Consider the following 20,965-nt stretch of genomic DNA (forward strand, 5'->3'; position numbering starts at 1 on the left):
CTAAGAGTAAAGCGCTTCTGCCAAATAAAACAGGAAAACAAGGGTAACGCAGATATGACGCAACTGACAGGCAACTCCCTCATACATCCCAGTTCCTTGTTTAAAATAGCAATTTTCTCGAAATTTACAAATAGTTGGAAACTTTTGGGATATTGTAAGAACTCAACTGAACAAAATATATAACACTGGCCTGGTGGTTTTTGGATTTAAGTCTACAAAAATATTACATAGTGGACCTTTAAAGTCCCAATGAACCAGACTTAACAAGTGAGTTTTCTTCAGTGTGACATATTTCCGAGTGAAACGGAATATTGAATCAGAGCCGGCCCAAGCCTTCATGGGGCCCTAAGCAGAATTTTATTTGGGGGCCCCTCAGAACCGATTGACTATTGTCAATTTTTGATAATAATCGTACACCGATTATCAATTTTTATTAGTTGTAGCTGTGCTGCTTACATCATGTCTGTCTGTCTGTCATGTTTTTACCCTTATACGGTTTTTAATTGTAAAAGTAGCAAACCCAAAAGAGTGCTCAGGTGTTCGTTTGCACTTTAATATTCAAAATTACAGTACGGTTCAGACTGGGATATGTACGATTAATTATTTTTATTTTTTTCATGCTAAATATGCTCACAATTCTTTACCCCAGGATTCTTTGATGAATAGAAAGTTCAAAAGAACAGCATTTATCTAAAATAGAAAGCGTTCAAAGAATCATTAAAAACGATGTTTACACAACTGTTTTCAACATGATATAAAAAATAAATGTTTCTTGAGCAGCAAACCATCATGAGAATAATCTGTGAAAGATCTTGTGACAGTGAAGACTGGTGTAATGATGCTGAAAATTCAGCTTTGATCACGGGAACACATTGAAATTTACTTGATATTCATATCACATATGAATATCATATATCATAGAAAACAGCTATTTTAAATTGCAATAATATTTCACAACATAACTGTTTTCACTGTAGTTTTGCAGAGTTTCAATGAATAGTGTGTAAAGTTACTTTATGATAAAGACGCATGCAAGATTAAATAAACAGAAGTTTAAGAAATAATTGTGACGTTAGGGGATACATTTTAAGCTCGACCTTTCATTTCTGACCCTTGTTAAAACATATGACAACTGTAATTTCTATGTATTGCAACAGGGCTTTTATTTTGAAAAAAAAGAATATGTGGTGGGAGGGGCGCCATGGGAAAAAGTTAAACGTTCCTTTCACTTTGTTGTAGACACCTGCGGTTGCATTTCGTAGTTTGTGTACATTTAGCATTTTTTGACGTGCTGAAATGCTTGAAAATGAAAGCAGAGAGGGTGAAGCTGAAGAGTATGTCGGCATTGCGGATTTTGTGGCTGAAGGAGATGAGCAGGTACGTTATAAATGCTGTTGTGCTCATGATGGTCGCCTCTCAAAATAACGTAAACAGTGAGTGAGTGAGATTCTTGACACCTTCACGTGCTATATTCCTACTTTCCACTTCTGAAGTCGTGAGAACGTCGCATTCAAATACTTTGCTGTGGGAAGAGGTTTATTCTATTTATCTCCATTGACTTTGTATTGGATAGTTGAAGGCATGAAGCGGTCTCCTTGTCATTTCTGACTTATAACAAAAAAACAGAACAATGTGTAAAAGCTGCTATGTTTTAAGGTGTAACGTTACAGTAAGGTCTACAAAACGTTATACGCTGTCGACCTAAACTTTTCGTCCTTTTTTCCGTGGGGATTTCTATAATCTTATGTTTTTATAACTTTAATGTCTCCATGACTTGAATAAAGCCTCACAAAACCTACTGAGTGTGAACTTTTACCTTTTTCTATATGTTTGGCCTAGCTATATGTTATTTAAAATCATGATATACAGGACAGACATTATGAAAATGCTATAAAATGTAGTACTTATTTCAGAAAACATCTTTGATTATGAATATATCTGATTTTTTTTTTTCTTGATTATCTGTAGCTCTGTTACTGTCACAGATAATTAGATCAGATTGCATGACATTATATAAAGTTTGCTTAGGTACGCTGTCGACCTAAAAAAAAAAACAAAAAAAAGTGGCCTAAAGCGTCCCTAAGTGGCTTAAAGCAACACGCCATTTACACAATAACGTACACTAGCACGTGAAGGATTAAGTGGAATATTATTTCATTCGCTTTTAAAATGGTTGACCAAATGCCACAGCTCATTCAACTTCTGGTTTGCTTACTATTTTAGTCTTCTAAAGCCATAGCTTTAGATAGAGAAACATATTGACCAAAATCTGTTCACATGTGACGATATGCACAAAAGAACAAATATTTTTCTCTTCGTTTTTTACTTTCTTTTTTAACTGACAGCTTAGTTTCTCAGTTGGTGATAAACTGCTGGTCCATGAGAGGATTTCAGACGTGTGGTGGTGGGCTGAACTACAGGGTCTTTTTGGTTATGTCCCATCCAGCTATTTGCACAAAAGTATAGAAGATGTAGAAGATGTTTGGCAAGATGACGAATACTTTGGAAATTATGGGACATTAGTAAGTACTTTAAATGTTAAATCTAAAACCTAGCAAGTATCCAGTTAAATCATTAAAATGTCTTCAATACAATGGCAGGATTAAACTCAAATGATTCTTCATATAGAAGCAAACTATGTGTTAACATGTATTATCTGGATCTTTCTCTCAGAGGCTTCATCTGGAGATGCTGTCAGATAAACCCCGCACAGAAACATACAGGCAGGTGATCCTGAGTAATAGCGCCTCCCTGAGGGGGAAGGTGGTCATGGACTTGGGCTGTGGGACAGGCATTATCAGCCTCTTCTGTGCCCTTCTAGCACAACCTGCAGCGGTGAGACAAACTAAATATCTGCAGAATGCTTTAAAGTTGTTAAAGTGTTCGTTCACCCAAAAATGAAAATGATCCAATCATTTACTCAACCTCAAGCCATCCTAGGTGTATATGACTTTCTTCTTTCAGCCAAGCATAATTGGAGTTATTTTAAAAATGAATGGTACCATTTTTAGCCGCAAAAAGCACATGCATCTATCAAAAAAGTTATCCATACAGCTCCAGGGGGCTAATAAAGGCCTTCTGAAGCAAAGAAATGTTTTTATAAGAAAAATATAAATTTTTAAAACTTTACAAACTATATGTTGAGGAGCTTGAGTTTGTTGCAGTTTATAAATTTATAATTATGGATATTTTTTGTACAAAAATGCATCACTTCAGAAGGCCTTTATTAACTCCCATATGGATTACTTTTGTCATGGATGGAAGTGCTTTTTGGGGCTTAAAAAATGATGAATGAATGATGGTACCATTCACTTCCATTATAAAGCTTTAATATAACTTCGATTGTGTTTGGCTGAAAAAAGAAAGTCATATACACCTTATGTGTATATGAATATTTTATTATATCGACAGTTTCTAATGTAAACTCAAACAGGTGCCCTAAATATGAACAATCCTCGTCATCTTTATTTGGTGGCATCTTGTGGAGTTTGAACAGACATAAAGGCTCTGATTATCAGTCTGATTATACAGGATCTGATTATCAGTCTAGATATTTAACCATTTAAATAAAGTAATTAGTAAAAGTTCTTTAACCATGTAAAGTCTACTATGTCATATTTGATTTGTGAAATTAAGCCTTTAAATTATCAACAAAACCTGTAGTAGAAAATCTTAATACTGATTTTTCTCAGTTTGGGGCCTCTAAATAAAATATATCCAAACTTTTTTATTTGGTTTTAATAAACTGCTCGATTTAAAAAAAGAAAAAAAGAAGAAGAATTTCCTTCTGTTTTTGTTCCTGTAGGTATATGCTGTGGAGGCCAGCTCAATGGCAGAACACACTGAGAAACTAGTGAGGAAGAATGGCTGTGAGGGAGTCGTAACAGTGTTTCGGGACCGAGCTGAGAATCTCACTCTTCCTGGGAAAGTGGATGTTCTAGTGTCAGAGTGGATGGGCAACTGCCTTCTGGTACGAGAGCAGCTTTTAAATACTACTTAGGCCTACTGCTTAATTCACTTTAATATTCAGACAGAAATAAACTGATCTTTATCACTGTCTCTCAGTTTGAGTACATGTTGGAGTCAGTGTTGCTGGCACGTGATCGCTGGCTGAAGGAAGGTGGAATGATTTGGCCGTCCTCTGCCTGTCTGACAGTCGTTCCTTGCCAGGCCTTCTCTGACTACAGGCAAAAAATGGAGTTCTGGGAGAAACCGTATGGTCTAGACTTCAGCTACCTACAGTGAGGCTTTTCTTATTGATATACAGCTCTTTGTGACATGTTGTGTGAATTTCAGCAGCTTGCCATTGCATTAAGTGACAATATCAACTCAAGTGGCTCTAAAATGATAATGTTTACAGGCCAACATTATTGTAGTACTTTCTGGTTGTCAAATGTTAGTGGAACATGCTGGGATAGGACACCTGTAAATTGAACATCATATATCCACAAAAAATTGCCTTGAGATGATTGACCATAATGGAAGTCAATGGGGGAAAAAAAGAATTCAGATGTTCTTGTACTACTTCATGTTTGCTGTGTAAAAAATAATTAAATTACTTATTTAATAAAACTAAGTATTTCAATTAATTATTATTATTGAATAATTTGTAGTTAAGAGTAATTAAAACTGTATCACTGTATACTGTGGATTTTATTGAAACAAGATGTTTTGATCATCAAAATGCATCACTGTTATATTACAATTGAGTTCTCTGACCGTGCATGTGTGTATTGTAGGTCACTTGCACAGAAAGAGTTTCTCTCCAAGCCTAAATTTAGCCATCATCTCCTACCTGAGGACTGTTTGTCCACTCCAGCTGATGTTATCACTCTTGAAATGGTCACAATACAGGTCTCAGACTTAGAGGTACATTTTAGAATTTGGATTATATTAAATAACCATTTTTTAAATGAAAGCAAATGTTAACTACACTGGTTTCCCCCTCTTCTTCTAGAGACTCAAAGGAGAGTTTAGTTTCACTGTTGAGAAGTCAGGCATTTTCCATGGTTTCACTGTCTGGTTCAGTGCACATTTCCAGAGTTTAGAAGAGGATGGATCATCACTGGAGTTGAACACAGGACCATATTCAGAGTATGATGCACAAACTTAAAAAAGAACCAAATACGTGATATCATATTTAATATTCAGTTTGCAATTTCAGATCTGAATGCAGGTTCTAATTTTAAGTTCACAGGATAATCTGTAACTTTAAATGTAAAACATAGCCTTCATTTTCTCCAGGATCACTCACTGGAAACAGACTCTTTTCATGTTGGATGCTCCAGTGGAAGTCGAGGAAGGGGACATTATAGTGGGCTCCATACGTCTGCAGAGAAATCCAATCTGGAGACGTCACTTGTCAGTCACATTTTCATGGAACATAAACGGCACTGAAGATTCTAAGGTGAGTATGTACATGTATCATTGCTTAATCTCCTTAAAATCAATAAACAAATAATTTGTTTTCCAGTTGTTTTGCTTCATTTTGGCAATTGTTTTGTTTTATCAACTTACCAGTAGATTTTTACTTTGTGGGCATTAAGAAATCTCAGAAGTAATACCAACATGAACATTTGAAGCACAAGGCTTCATTCACATTCTGAATATTTTTGCAGGTCCAGACAAAGTGTTTTCCAATGTGGAGGTGACCATAAGACACAGCCATGAACTTTAAACAGAACCTTGTCTTTCTATTTGCTGTTATTAAAACAGCAGTTCATAAAACATGACACTACAAATCTTAACCTCACAAAAGGTATTTGCAGGCTTCATTTACCTAGATAAAACTGACAAGGCTTTTTTCCGATTTTAAAATCTATGATTCCAACACAACAAAATATTTTGTGCAGGTCTCAGTAATTGTAAATTTGTCTGTATTTTTTAATATAGTAATAACAATAAAGGAGTAAGCAAGGCCTCTCTATTCTTCAATCGCTTCATTAATGGAAGTGAAGCATTTTCTGGAGCAACAGCACACTCTGCTAGCGAAGATGTGTAGTGCAGCTCCAACTCAGGATATTACATGGTTTTCTGTCAGACTGGCACGTTGAATTCTAGATCATAGTGGTGAGAGAGTGCATAGTGTGCATGTGCCTGAGATAAAGGGCTTATAAATATGGTGCTGCCACATTGGTCATAATGTGTATGGTGAGCTGTCTTCTGTATGATGATGATGGACAGCATAGCATTTTGTCAGGTGAGCAGTACCATTTTTCTTGTTGCCTTGCATTTGTCACTGTAAGAGAAATTGCTGGTGCGTGCTTGAGAGAACAGATTTCTAGACAAAAAAAACCTGTAACAAATGGTGGGATCGACCCTTAAAGGACAACTCCAGGCTATTTTTAAGTTATAACTTGGTGAGTACAGTCTATAAGGAATAAACGAACCAGATTGGTGCTTGCAACACGGAGCTAATACAGTTAATGCCCAGGGCCCCCAATCAGCTAAAACAGCTGTTATTGGGGCATAAACGTAAAGGGTGTCTCTGCCTCTTAACAGACACAAAATGCAATTAAAATGTCTGTTCAACATTAACAGGGCCCTTACATGACAACGAGATGTGTTTAACTACTTAGCCATTGTTTAAATTCATCTGTTTTAGAAGGCTAGCTACAGTCTCGCGCTGAAGTCCTGTAGGAAAAAAAAGCAAATAGTCCAGTTGGGAGGAGCGTCGAGTGTATGAAGAGTGATCTCATTGCTCTGATCATCGGCTCGTCGGTTCTCAGTATCGAACGTGTCCGAGAGAAATGGTTTTCGATTATGTACTGCTTATCCGAGAACCGCTGTACGTTCAGTTACATGCGCATGCTCAGTATCAGCTTCTTATGAGTTCATCAGTTCTCTCAGCAAAACATGTCTCAGTTCAGTAAACGATTGGCGTTACAACATATAATTCAAGACATTAGTTTATTTCTATTCGGAGGGACTGTCACTCATGTCAGAAAGTGAGTAACTAAAGTAATTTGTGGGCCTGATTTGAGACATGAACCGTTAAGAATGATTCAGTCCGATTTGGTGAACTGTTTCGACGGGTTCACTAAAAAGAACCGGTTCAAAAGAACAATTCATTCGTGAACCAGACATCACTAGAGTGATGATCCGATCGGGCTCACAAGTAAAGAAGAAATGGTTCGCGTTTGTGCCTTTCTGAATTGTGGCAAAAGAATGTGAAAATTTGCAGCAAATACTTTGACAAGGATGACTAACTTGCACAGACACAACACAGCGGGGCCGGTTGAAGAAAAATGCCATTCTGTAGTCGAAGATGGGTGCAACCACTGTGGAGGTAATCTAAACTTTATTTATCCTTACATTTGGGCACACACGGCTTGAGGAAAGATGTGCAGTAATAAAATAATCATGCTTTACACACACATGACGCTCTTCCCAACTGGACTATTTGCCTTTTTTTCCGGCAACATTGAGTTCCCACTGAGCAGCTAGCTGTCTACAACAGATGAATAGCTAAGTAGCTAAACACATCTCGTTGTCATGTAAGGGCCCTATTCATGTTGGACAGACATTTTAATCGCATTTTGTGTCTTTTGAGATGCACAAAGACACCCTTTACGTCTATGCCCCCAAATCTGCCGTTTTAGCTGAGTGGGGCTCTGGGCATTAACTGTAATAACTCCGTGTTGCAAGCACCAATCCGGTTCGTTTTTTTTTTTTTTCTATAGACTGAACTCACAAAGGTATAACGATAGAGATAAACTTAAAGGGGGGGTGAAACACTCAGTTTCAGTCAGTGTCATGTCAATCTTGAGTACCTATAGAGTAGCATTGCATCCTGCATATCTCCGAAAAGTCTTTATTTTTTTTATAATTATATAAGAAAGATGCGCTGTTCCGAGTCTTTCCGAAAAAAGCAGAGCGGGTGGGGGCGTGTCGTGTGAGCGGAGCTAAATAATGACGTGTGCTCGCTGCTGCTATTGTGTTGAGTCGAGTGCGTCATAAAGCTGTGTCATCCCTAACAGCGGGAAAAAAACTTTATTCAAAATAAAAATATGGCTTTTAATCAGATACAGCCATACATCTATGATCCGGAATCAGACCCAGAGGCTGCAGTTGAACAGGAGCAGCAGCAAAAACGACTAGAGCAGGACGTCTCTATGTGGTACAAGTTATACACTAACTATATAATATGCTTAGCGGCTTGTGGTATTTACATATTTATACTTGAATTATATCGTCGTATTTTTGTCTTTGAAGGTGTACATGTGGGAAGTGCAGTTGTGCACGTGTGTGTGTGTGTGTTTACGCGTGGTTTGTGTAGACAATTGTAACGTTATTAAGCGGACTGGTTTTGCACGGCAGGCTAAGTTAGTGTTTACATAGAAAGACATGGAATAGTAGCGCATTTGAATGAAGAAGCGCGCTTATTTAGTTCAACATATTTCCCCACTCTTTGTGTATTGTTGTTTGGAGTGCTTTTACAATACACAAACATAAAGTTACACATATAGTGGCCAGCTAAACAAATGTACACGCACTACACATCACATGCTCCATTGATCAATTAACTATACGTGATCATGTTTGGGCTACTTGATGGGCATAGGCAAAAACACAGACATTTGAAGCAGTCTAACTCACAGCCTGCGGTTCTAACGTTGGGACCTTTATCGTTGGGACTGCTCCATCCTTTAGCAATAGGCGATTGGAAAATCCGGCGTCGAGCTGGGCCTTGTTTATGAAACAGTCGGCACCGAAATGCAGCGAACAGATATAAACATTCGCGCAACTCAGTTGCTGATCCGGAAAAGCAAATTACATCCACTGTTGCCTTAACGTGGGGTTTTTGGGGAATCTGTGCAGGACTGTCTTGGTCTGGCAACCAAAAACGCACTTTTTTGGTGACATTGTAATTGTGCACATCACCTGTGCAGCGCAGCCTACGAGCCAGCGCTTTGATGGGCGTAGGCTGTTACTTTCGCTCTCTCTCTCTCTCTCTCTCTCTCACGCTCTTCCGGTAGAATTGTCCGTAAGGCCCATACAAGGAAATTCCGCCCCCATTAACGTCAAAGGGGACGCATGATCGCAAAAAACTTGCCGAAACTTATGACTAACCGGAAGTAGTATTTTTGACAAAGAAATACTCCCATCAAACGTCCACCTTAACTTTTGAAACTTAGTCCATGTTTAGTATGGGAATCCAAGTCTTTAACAGTGTAAAAAGATCTGTATGCATGAAACAGCATTTCACCCCCCCTTTAAAAAAAATCCCTAGAGTTGTCCTTTAAAGGTAGGTTAGGTAAGAATTGGTTAATTTTTTTTAACCAAATTTGTTTAAACTTTCTTTATATATCAATACATAATTAAATTGTAAGTACTCTAAAAAGGAAAGTATAAAAATTTAGTGTCTGTAGACCTCTCATGACTGTTTTCTCAAGTCTTTCCACGCCCCCAAAATACATGAACGTGCTACACCAGCCGCTCAGCTGGAAGAGCATTATTGACCTGAGACGAGCAGTGTGCATACAGTGACATCATGTCAGAATCACATGTAATAAAAAAATCTTACTTTATCAGTATGAATATAAACAAATAAGATGTTTTTTTATTACTCACTATCAAGCTAGAATACCGGTACTGGTAAAGTTTAAAATATATTTTTGTTTGATTTGGTAATGAGCTAGTTATATTTATAAGGCAAGCTAAAAACGGGTAGCATTGATACATGTTTTTCCAATAACATCAGTTATACTGTGATGAAGATGAATTTAGTGTAAGATTCATAAAATATACGGTGTTTTGCATGTAAGAGTTTCCATGATGAAAGCATTGTTGATTAGTAGAAAGTTGAAAAGTTCCTGGATGCGATGTGCTAGCTTTTACACATGCATTTTGTCATCTAAAGTTAAATTTTTCAAAATTCAACACGACAGCGATCAACTTGAGCTAAGCATATTGAGTATTTATCATCTCTACTAATGGCTAAGTGTATAACATTGTAACTTTATGCTAAGTAATGTTATGTTAGCTATATTAGGCAGCTACATGTGCTAGTGATACATGCTTCATGAAAACATAAACCAAAAAATGTATAATCAAAATGAATGATTACCTGTCCAGCAGAAATATAGCCATCACAGAGTCGCTTTTCAGGTCCCTCAGTTCTCACCATCGTTGTAAAGCCCCGCCGATATTTACTCATGTTTGATTTCTTTGTTTATCTAAAGATTTTTTGTGCCTTGCTTTCCTAGGGGTGTGCACATGTGGGCAGATCCTGTAGCAAAAGCCATGGTACCGAGAGAGTGACAGTCACCCAAGCATGAGCGGTGTTTATTGCAGATGAAGATAGAGTCACTCAATTTTTATATTCTCTTTTTCAGAGTACTTACATTTTAATTATGTATTGACAAGAAAGTTTAAACAAATTTGGACAAAAGTGTTTTAGATCATTCTTACCCTACCTTTAATGGGTGAACTAGCACAAAAATATCATCTTTATAGTATAATCGTGTTATCAAACCTTTTTGTTGTTGTATATTATCTTTATATTAAGTTAGTGAGTTTAGATTTATTGTACACTAGGGTTATAACCTTTTGACTATTTTTCAAACAATATTTCCTGTATCATAAATTAATAAAACAATAAAAAGCCCTAATTTATCTAAGATTTACACACACACCTCAGTTAAACCCAGACCCATTAGGTATATATATATATATATATATATATATATATATATATATATATATATATATATATATATATATATATATATATATATATATATATATATATATATATATAAAAATACAATTATGCAAGAATAATTGCGTATTTCTTTTTACTTTAATTAATTTAATATACCTGTAGTCTATATTTGGATCTCAAAATCATAGTCACCGCTGGAAAACTGAAGAAGGTGCAGAACAGTTTAACTGCTCAGGACAAACAAGGTCCTCAAGAACAAACATCACAACAAAAATTTCAGTTACTGAAAATTTGTAATTAGTTACAGTTACTAGTTACTTTAAAAAAAACAATTTTTTTAAACATCATGGGTCATTTTAAATGCAGCTTTGTTTTTTTGTCTTGTGGACTATATGTAAACTTGTTTTTATGTAAAATATCTTATTCAGGACTAAATAAAAAAATACAGATAAAATAGTTTTGTATAATCTCTTTTTTTTAATTATTCACATTTTCACAGATACTGCAAGCGGTTCACATTTTTTCTTGCAACTATGTTTAATACCTTTAACTACATAACCTATTCAGTACTGCAAACATTTCTGAGCTGCAAGGATCTTGATGAACAAGCTGGCTTCTAGCAGTGCATCGTTTTCAGGACACATTTAAACTTGACTTCCAATGCCCATATAATGCTTACAACAACCGTTCAACTTGTACAGAAAAAGATAAACTTACTGATGCTGAGTGTAAGATTATTACATCACTCTATATCACATTATGAACCATCCAATAATATGAATATTAATGTTAAATTTACATTTATGCTAATCCAATTATAAAGGTTTCTTATAGCCTAGCCTACAAAAGAGGAAAATTGCTCTTAGCTGTTTTTACCTTAATGTTAATATTAAAAATTATGAATGGTCATATCCTCATATGATGATGTAGTTGCTTTGTCTGTTGAGTTGAAGTCTGCTGTAGCATTGAAACTTATTTGAAAATGAACAAAGACATTTGCTTTACTGTTTTAACCACAAGGGTCCTTTGGAATTTATAAAGACAGATGTGTTGATAAGCCTCAAGGCCTGTAGGCCAAAATGTGTGTCACACCTTAGGTGTAAAGGTGTAATTATCTGATTGGTCAGTTTGAATGTCTCACATTCTCATCATTTTAATAATCATATACAATTGTACATCTAATAAAACTGTTCAGTTTAAAAATAGCAGAATCATTCACGTGATATAATACATTAATTAATTAAAATTGCTGCTGTAAGTATTGATATGTTTAAATAACCATGAGAATTTTTTTTTTTTTCAAATGCGTAAACATCTCCATGTAAACATCTGTGTAGTTCACCTGAACTCATCATCTGATCTACATCTAATCAGTTACATAAAAATATCTACCATCGTCTATTGCTTTGTGCCAAACAAGGATGTGGGTTAAGGTTTTCAGCCACATAAGACTGAATGCTCAAAGCCTTTGCTGCAAGCTCATGTTTGCCATTCTGCTTGTTTCAGCTTGTGCATTAGCCTGGGAAAACACAGACGACTTCCGGCAAATTTAGATTTGCTCTGCAAGTAGTGTGGCAAAGAGCTCATTCAAACCATTGACTGTAAATATATATTGAAATATATATTGGAATATCACTCGTTCGAATCTGCTATCATATCATGTTATCATGTAAAAAAAAAAAAAAAAATGTAAATAAATAACTAGCCTTACTATGCTCTAGTCTGAAAAAGTTCTAACACATCTGAAATGACTGAATTTGAATAAAGTTTGTGTGAGACAATTTTCCAAAGATCCTCAATATTATTTTATTGTCAAAAATTGCAAATCGCGTTCGAATCGCAATACTTCCTTATTACTGCTTAAATACTACTTATTTATTGTGGGTTTCAATGGGGGCAAATGCGAACAGAGCTGGATGTTTTCTGTTCGACCGTCAATCCGAGATGTTTCAGTCGGTCTGAAATGCTATTAGGTTTTCCAAATTTTGCAAAAATGTTGATGGAGTGGCGGTGGACACTAGCTAATATTATATTTATGTAAAAACAACAGCAAACGCCTTAATAAGCCATTGCATCATCTTCCTTGAAACCACAAACAGAGAATTGTTGTCTCAAATGATTCTCCGTCGCTCTGCTATGTCATCGTCGGTTGGTGACACCCCTTTGGAAATTATTTGTCTTTGAAGCTTTAACAGACCATAACTCAGTTACTACTGAGAATGATCTGGTTTTAACCAGGCTACTTGAGCATGCGCATTGACATCAATTGCAGGAGATGGGGGGCTAAACATGTCAAGTTTAGCCAGACTGAACTTAAAATTTTAAAAAATGAAAGATCTTATGTGCTTTTCTACTGTATCACAATAAAGAGATTAGCACCAGACTTCACCAATTAAAGCTGCAGTTGGTAACTTTTGTAAAATTGTATTTTTTACATATTTGTTAAACTTGTTATTATTTCCTGACAGTAGAATATGAGACAGGTAATCTGTGAAAAAATCAAGCTCCTCTGGGTCCTCCCAGTGGTCCTATTGCCATTTGCAGAAATACACCGCTCCCGGTAAGAAAAAAACAATCAGAGCCAGAAGGAGTGTCTTAGCAGTGTCAATCAAGCTCATGCCCTGATCACAACCCCCTCTCATGCACAGCAAGCATTTAAATTCAAGATCACTGGTGTGTCCACAGCTTTGCTTATGGCGGAGAAACAAAAAAACGATGCACAGTTAGCCACATTTCTTCTTGACAAGTAAGTATTCTTGCCTGATTTGTTTCTTCCCTCGAAGTTGCTGTGGGTGTGAATTCCTCGTTGTGTCAACACTCTAGCCGCATAACATACAGATAAAATGTCACGCACTGTGCAAAGCAACTATTAAAACTTACTAATTCACTGGCTTATCATGTTGCTGAAATAATTTACTAGCAAACCTTATTTAGCGTTATATATCGATAGAATAATTACTTGCATACTGTAACGTTAGTTGCCGTTATATTATCTTACTAGCTATTTATTACGTATAGAAATAGTGCAACGTCATATAGTTACGTTACATGTATTGCAAAATTCGTCAATCTCATGTCAATCTTGAGTACCTATAGAGTAGTATTGCATCCTTCATACCCGAAAAGTCTTTAGTTTTATTATATCTGTAAAAGAAATATGGGCTGTACCGAGTCTTTCCGGAAAAAAACGAGCGCCTGGAGGCGTATTGAGTGGGCGGAGCTAAAGAACGACGAATGCGCAAAGCGGTGACGTCCTCAAGCGTGGAGAAATCCTTGCTATTGATCTCAGCTAATAGATATGATCCATAATCTAATTCGGAGGCTGAAATAGAAACAGCAACAGCAGGACGTCCGTCTCTGTGGTATGTACTGTATTTAGTGGCCTGTCAACATTTGTCTTTACTCTCAGTTTATGAGGACATGATTCGGTTTATGGACTATTGTATGTGACCAAACCTTAGTAGCAAGCAAAACGGTTTTGCACGTCAGACTAGTGTAACGTTATACATAGAACAGCAATGGAGTAACCGTTAGCGCATTTGAATGACGAAGCACGCGATCGTGTCGTTTACTGATGTTTGCTCACGCGACGATAGCCAACAATAAAGACATTTGAAGCAGTTTAACTCACCAGCTGCTTCCAAAGCAGGACCGAACCTTTATCGCTGGGACCGCTCCGTCAAAAACACACTTCTTGGAGTGTGGAGATCCACTCTGCAATGCGACTGAAGCATTTCTGCGTTAAAATCGGTTCAAATGCAGCGCTGCCTTCCCGGAATGCTGTGCTGAAGAATTGAAGTCGCTTGATGTCAAAGTGGAGGAATGAAGTGGAGCGCGTGGAGGAATGAAGTGGACTATAACCGACATAAGTGTTCACGGAAGACTGGATCTGCAGCTGAGCAGTGTTTACGGCCGTGCATTTCCTCTTTCGCTCTAGTCACACGTGCGCGCACCCTACCGGGAGAAGAGCCGTACGGCCCATACAAGGACCTTCCGTTCTATCAACGTCAAGTCGACCCATACTCGAAAAAAAACTTGTGAGAAACCGGAATGAGTATTTTTAACACAGAAATACTCCATCAAACGTCCAACATTATTTTTTGAATCTTTGTCTATGTTTAGGATGGGAATCCAAGTCTTTAACAGTGTAAAAAGCTCAGTATGCATGAAACAGCATTTCACCCCCCCTTTAAGTACAAGAAAATCCGTATTTATCAAACGTGCGTACACAGTTCTTACGCACATGAGTAAGCAATCGTTGTTGATAAATCCCACATGTGCGTAAAGCTTGGAACATACTCTGCAAGAACAAAGAAATTAGTTTGTTTTCTCGAGGTGGCAAGAACAAGAACACAGTTTGTTTTGGCCAGTGCATTCATACTTCACGAGAAAAGCAGGTGCCGATCATCTGCGTTTCTCCACATTAACCACGCCCACTTTAAATCTCTGACCAATCACACAATAGTTCTCGGACACGCACATGAAAAAAGTTCTGCTCAGGCGATGTGTCGAGAAACAAGCTGCGAAAACTCTCAAACCAGGGCTGCGAGGACAAAATGACGTCATTTTGTTCTCGCAGCCCTGGGAGCGAGAACTTTTTTCTCTGTTCTTGCGGAGTATGTTGCAGCCTTAAGTGCCATGCTCGTTCACGTTCACAGTCATTAGCATTCAGAAACGCCTCCAATGAACCATATATGGTGACAACACATCCCTTTAAAAATCACGAAAACATTTTTTTCCCTCACCGCAGTTATGGCAAAAACAGGAACTTCAAAAAAACAAAATGAGTCAATCATTTTGACATTGATGACAATGACGTTTAACAACAACAACAACAACAACAAATTTGCAACACAAATGATTATTTGTCTAGCAGAGAACAGAATGAAACACTTTTCTATTTACATAATTACATTTGTTGGTTTATGATGGTGCTTTTATGGCGATGTGGGTGCAGTCTGTGGCTCTAATTCTGTTTGGAAATCTGGCGATAGCATGCAAGCCCCATTTTATTTCGGCTTGTTGAGGATTTCAGTAAGGGAACTGTGGGTTGGGTCCAAGGAAATAATTGCATCCAACATTTGTCACAACTGTTTTTTTAGGGTTTGAAACCAATTACGCATTGTGTTTAAAATGACTTTATATCTATCTATCTATCCATCCATCCATCCATCCATCCAACCATCCATCCATCCATCCAAATAATAAATATATATATATATATATATATATATATATATATATATATATATATATATATATATATATATATATATATATATATATATATATATATATATATATATAAATTTAGCACGATCATTCGAATATACTCCCAGGTTTCTACTGATACAAAGCCATATTTTAATTGCTGAAGTAACCCTTTACATGCTGTTTTATGTGTAGTATCGCTGTTCTACCATTCTCTGCGTAATCATGCTTAGAGGTGTGCTTATATTTACACACATTTCTATGTATAAGTACAAGTTGGTAAATCCCACACTTTGCGTGAAACTGTTCTTACGCACTCACTACGCACAGAACCGTGCGTACGCACCCTTGATAAATGAGGGCCCAGGTTTGTAGTCAAAGTATGGGCAAATTTTAAGGTTAAGTCAACGTTTGCTAAAAACTCCCTACTGCAGCTTGTAAGGATTCTCCCTGTAATGAATAGGGGGAGAGTGGGGTATGATGAGCCTTTTTTATGTTTATTTTTTACTTATGTGGTCCTCATGATAGTAAGAAAATTAGGTCAAAGTACAATAAAAGTATCTAAAGTAATTTCAGGATAATTGCTATCATTTTAAATGATCAGAATACACATCTATGACAAATTGTTCTAAAAATAGTATTCATGTGGATCAAATTACCCCAGGTTAGGGGCAAGTTGTACATTTTTATCATTGCATTTCCTGTTTGGAATGGAATAACGAGAAAAGATAAATTGGCATGTTTATTCGTTTTTTTGTTCGTTTAAAAACGGAAAACAAATTTTGGCTCGATTTAAATTTTTGGTTTGTGGTTTACAAATCGGTTTATTATGGGTTCCAGATTTCTTTTCCACGTGTGTGCCGCTGAAACGCCCCTTTTATCTGATTGGCCAAACCGCTCTGCCTTCAGTACAAGCTTTTCATTCTGTCAGGTAGAATACGAGTGCGGGACTGACAAAAGCACTTTAATTAAAATACAAAATCTGAAACCACCACACACTGTTAACTACGCACAATATTTGAAGCAGAAATATGTTGCTGTTCACGTAATTCGTGCTGTTGCGATTTGTAAAAAATGCTTACTGCTACGTCAGGGTGAAAGTGTGAAAAGTGAATGTGAAGTGTCTTGAGCTCAAGGGGGTAATCTAGCACTCGGAAAGCATTCCACCCATAGGGGCGGCCATTGCTAACCAAGCCATCACCTGCTGTTAGCATCCCATTGACTCCCATTCATTTTTGAGTCACTTTGACAGTGAATAACTTTACATCTGAGGCGTTTAAAGACTCCATTTGTCCATTGTTTATTTATAGAAAATATTTAAACAACGTGATTCAGATTTCACTTTCCACAACTACTAGAAGACCTACAGCTGTCAGACAGGAGGCTCACGTCACATCTACGTTGTCAAGCTCAGTCTGAGCCTGTGCAGTTCGCTCAGCCATCAGGAAGTGAGCGCCTCTGATTGACCTCATTTTCTGTCGTTGAAGTCAATGGGATCGCTCTGTCTATTTCTTTTACTGTCTATGCTTGAGCTTGTTTTCACCACAGGCATTATTTCAGCCATTTAACCAACCAGAACCAGAAGTGCTAAAATGCAAACTCGCTTTCACGTTTGGCATACAAAGTGACATCATACCTGCACCACTCTATTCAGTCTATTTTTTAGTGTGCACACAGAAAGCCTTCTATCAGACGTCAGCGCATGACTCAATTGAGTTCTCTTTAAGTCTTTTAACGCTTGTCCATGGAATTCACACAAAATTATGTCAAAATGTCATTTTTTTTCAGAGTACTCACTTAAACACGGTTGTGTCGTAGTGATTGTAAACAGTTGGGAGGATTAGTGTGTTGAAGTGACAGCAGACTAATAAACTGGCTGCTGTTGTCCGTCATTAATGTTAATCAAGCAACAAAAGAAAAAGAAAATCCACTGAATAACTTTAATAATAGTATAAAATAGTAAAATAGCTTTCCTGTAGCTCAACTAGTAGAGCGTGGCGCTAGCAACGCCAAGGTCATGGATTCGATTCCCAGGGAAAGCAAGAAATTACAATAATGTAAAAATGTGTGCCTTGAATGCAATGTAAGTCGCTTTGGATAAAAGCGTTTGCCAGATGCATAAATGCATAAATGTAATAAATGTAATAAAGATTCATCTATATTTAACATATACAAATATATATATATGTCTGCTTGAATGTTGAATGCAGGTTGTTATATGTAGCAAGTTGTGTGGATGTGGTAGAAACTGATCATTGAACGATTATTTTTATTCAAGCACAGACAGTACAAAGAACAAGCTATACACACATACTGTAAATTAATTATTGTTGCAGTAATAACTGGTGTCTGAAGTAGCACCACACACAATCATAGAATGTCTCATTTTACAGACATACTAGCTCTCTATACCAGAAATCCTGATATACATTCTTTAGAAAAAAATAATAATAATTATTATTAGTAGACAATACATTTTTACAAGCAGAATTACTTTGTAGCTATTTGTATTTATTAACAATTATTCAGCATCTGTGCCCAACTTTAGTCACCCTCCCTTTTCACTTCTGGTTGGGCAGAAACGGAAAATATCAAAGACATCTGCTTCTTAATAAGTAATAATAATAGTTTGTTACATTTAAATAGCACTTTTTTGGGCACTCAAAGATACTTACATATAGATACAAAATTGTGGTTTTTGATTATCATAAATGTCTGATGTATAAAAATCTGGCCGAGATATTTCAGCCCAAGCGTTCTCAGCCATTTGTGTGGTTCTATTTTTGCTAAACTCACTCTTTTCTATTTCAACAATGTGCTTTAAACATATCATTTCTGCTTTCTTTTTGGCTATTTCTTGCAATTTTTCATCCAGCATTTTATCGGTCTCCACAGACAGAAGCTCCTCATACCGGCTCTTGTAGTATGGTTTACATTTGCAGAACTGGTTGCAGCATTCCTTCAAACACTGACAAGAACATCTGCCACAGGACTCTCCAACCTTGGTGTTTGATATCAGCCACCATCCAATAAAACCAACAGCTATGCTGATGTAACCAAAAAACTGCACAAGAAAGAACAAAACCAATGAAGGATGATTGTAACCTAAATGTTCGACTCTGTTCTCGTAAAAAGTGTATCCTTTGTTGTGTTTTATGATTGTGCTTAACTCACATCTATGGCAAATTCCATGAAAACATGTCCCAAAGAAATGAAACCATTCTGTATTTTCCTGGGCAATTAATGGTGGGGAAGTTTAATTGTGTGTGTGTGTGTGTGTGTGTGCGTGTGCGACCCACATTTTGAAAAATCAACGGGAGTAAAGGCAGCCTCGGTATCCAAATCAAAAGTTAGGACACTTTATACAGTCCAAACTGATTATCATTTCTGATATCAGACATTAAAAACATAACAAATAATGTAATCTCACCATTCAGAAGAAACTCCTAAATGTTAGTTGAAATTGTTCTTATTGGCTACTTACCTGTGACCAGTTTTTGTAGATTGCAGTAATGTTTATTTCTTCAAGACTGAGATTCTTCTTGCATGGAAGTTCACGCAGTGTGTCATTATATCGGGTTACTATACAGAGAAACACGTCTCCGTCTAAAAGGATGAATCCTCCCCAGAACAGACAGATTCCAAAAAGCTGGAAGATTTGAGGGAAAATACAGCAACAAACAGTCCAACAAACCTTTGTTCTAGTTTGATTCATTAGTTTTAAAATAAAATACAATATTATAGGAGCGAAAAGAACGTAAGTTACCATATTATAAGGAAACGCAGGTGTGCATGAGCACGAATACTGCGAATTAAAGACGTACTGAAAACTGTAAAACATGACAATGACTAGAAATATATTCGCAGCCTTAGACAGTATCAAACGCAGTTTGTCTGGAATATCAGAGATGAGATGCGGCATGGTTGATCAGCTGAAGCTCTGTAACTAGTTGGATACAGCTTCATAAGGAACAAGACCTCTCGTTTCCTCTCATGTTGCCAGATTGAGCGGGTTTCAGTCTTGGCCGGTTTTGAATTTGATTGTGCGAGTAAAAAGTGGGCTGGTTTGGGGTCAGTTCGATGGTTTTTCAAACAACTAAATTGTATAGGCTAATAAACAATGAGTATGGGGGACATTTGATAATTATAATAATAATAATTCAATAATTCATGCATATGAGTATGGGGCACATTTCCTATTTGAGTCGTCAAAATATCACTGAAATCTAATGTATTTTCTATTAGGCTAATTATTATTAGGCCTATTATTATTTTATTGTTGGGGGTTCCCTATATCATTATTAGCAGAGGTGTCAAAAGTAGCCTACTCACATTCTTTACTCAAGTAAAGATACTAGTTTTTTTTTTTTTTTTTTTTAAAGTATCAACTCAAGCTTTTTACTTAAGTAAAAGTACTGGTTTCAAAACTACTTAAAGTATAAAAGTAATGTGAGGAAAAAATGCCAAGAGACAACCCAGCAAGCAATAGCCGTCATTTCACCGTCTAGGTTAACTATAGACCTGATATAGTCCGGCTATGAGTAGACCACTTTTAGCCAAAAGAATCTTGAATTTGGTTACATCCAATTTTTGTCCAAACAACTTGTGAGATGTATGATATTTCATCATGTAAGCAAAGTTAACAGTGATTACAAGGTGTTTGGTATAATTTCTTTAACATGATATGTGCATAGGCTGTGTGTAGCCACGGTTTAGCTCCTATACAGACCGGCTATTCGTAGCCCACTTTTAGTCAAAAGACTAAACTGATTAATTAGTTTTTGGCAATGTAGCACATGATATGGTTAATATTACATCATGTTCGCATTGTCAATAATATCTGCAAGATGTGTCATTTCATGTCATGGTCTATCTGTAGCCACGATTTAGCTCTGAATTGGACGGGCTATGTGTAGTCTGCTTTTAGCCCACCCATTTGTAAACATTTGAATTAGTTTTAGCTTTGCTGTCCCGCATAACATTCACTTAAAATGTAAGACAGTCAAAGAAAATCGTAAGCTAGATATATTTGAAAAAAAAAAAAGAAAAAAAAAAAGAATTACCACTCTCAACCGCTAGATGGCAACT

General features: G+C 36.7%; 1 protein-coding gene across 5 annotated transcripts; it reads left to right on the forward strand.

Annotated features, from left to right (window-relative positions):
- Positions 1-1,199: 1,199 nt before the first annotated feature.
- prmt2 (protein arginine methyltransferase 2) lies at positions 1,200-19,079 on the forward strand. 5 transcript variants are annotated; one of them, XM_067443603.1, is made up of 9 exons: positions 1,200-1,377; positions 2,346-2,522; positions 2,674-2,835; positions 3,806-3,970; positions 4,066-4,241; positions 4,740-4,869; positions 4,958-5,094; positions 5,245-5,407; positions 18,773-19,079. In XM_067443603.1, the coding sequence occupies exons 1-9, from the start codon at positions 1,297-1,299 to the stop codon at positions 18,908-18,910; spliced, it is 1,329 nt and encodes a 442-aa protein (XP_067299704.1). In that variant the 5' UTR covers positions 1,200-1,296; the 3' UTR covers positions 18,911-19,079. The 5 variants fall into 5 exon arrangements, with proteins under 5 accessions (XP_067299704.1, XP_067299705.1, XP_067299707.1 ...); XM_067443604.1 differs by lacking the exon at positions 18,773-19,079 and adding an exon at positions 10,209-10,646; XM_067443606.1 differs by lacking the exon at positions 18,773-19,079 and adding an exon at positions 5,619-6,446.
- The last annotated feature ends 1,886 nt before the right edge of the window (positions 19,080-20,965 follow it).

This window comes from Pseudorasbora parva, chromosome 5 (genome assembly GCF_024679245.1).
Source record: "Pseudorasbora parva isolate DD20220531a chromosome 5, ASM2467924v1, whole genome shotgun sequence".
NCBI lineage: Eukaryota > Metazoa > Chordata > Actinopteri > Cypriniformes > Gobionidae > Pseudorasbora > Pseudorasbora parva.

Coding starts and splice junctions, on each gene's coding strand:
- prmt2 (XM_067443603.1), top strand. CDS start 1,297: ATGCTTGAAAATGAAAGCAGAGAGGGTGAAGCTGAAGAGTATGTCGGC. Junction 3,971..4,065: donor GGATGGGCAACTGCCTTCTG/GTACGAGAGCAG, acceptor ACTGTCTCTCAG/TTTGAGTACATGTTGGAGTC. Junction 4,242..4,739: donor CTAGACTTCAGCTACCTACA/GTGAGGCTTTTC, acceptor TGTGTATTGTAG/GTCACTTGCACAGAAAGAGT.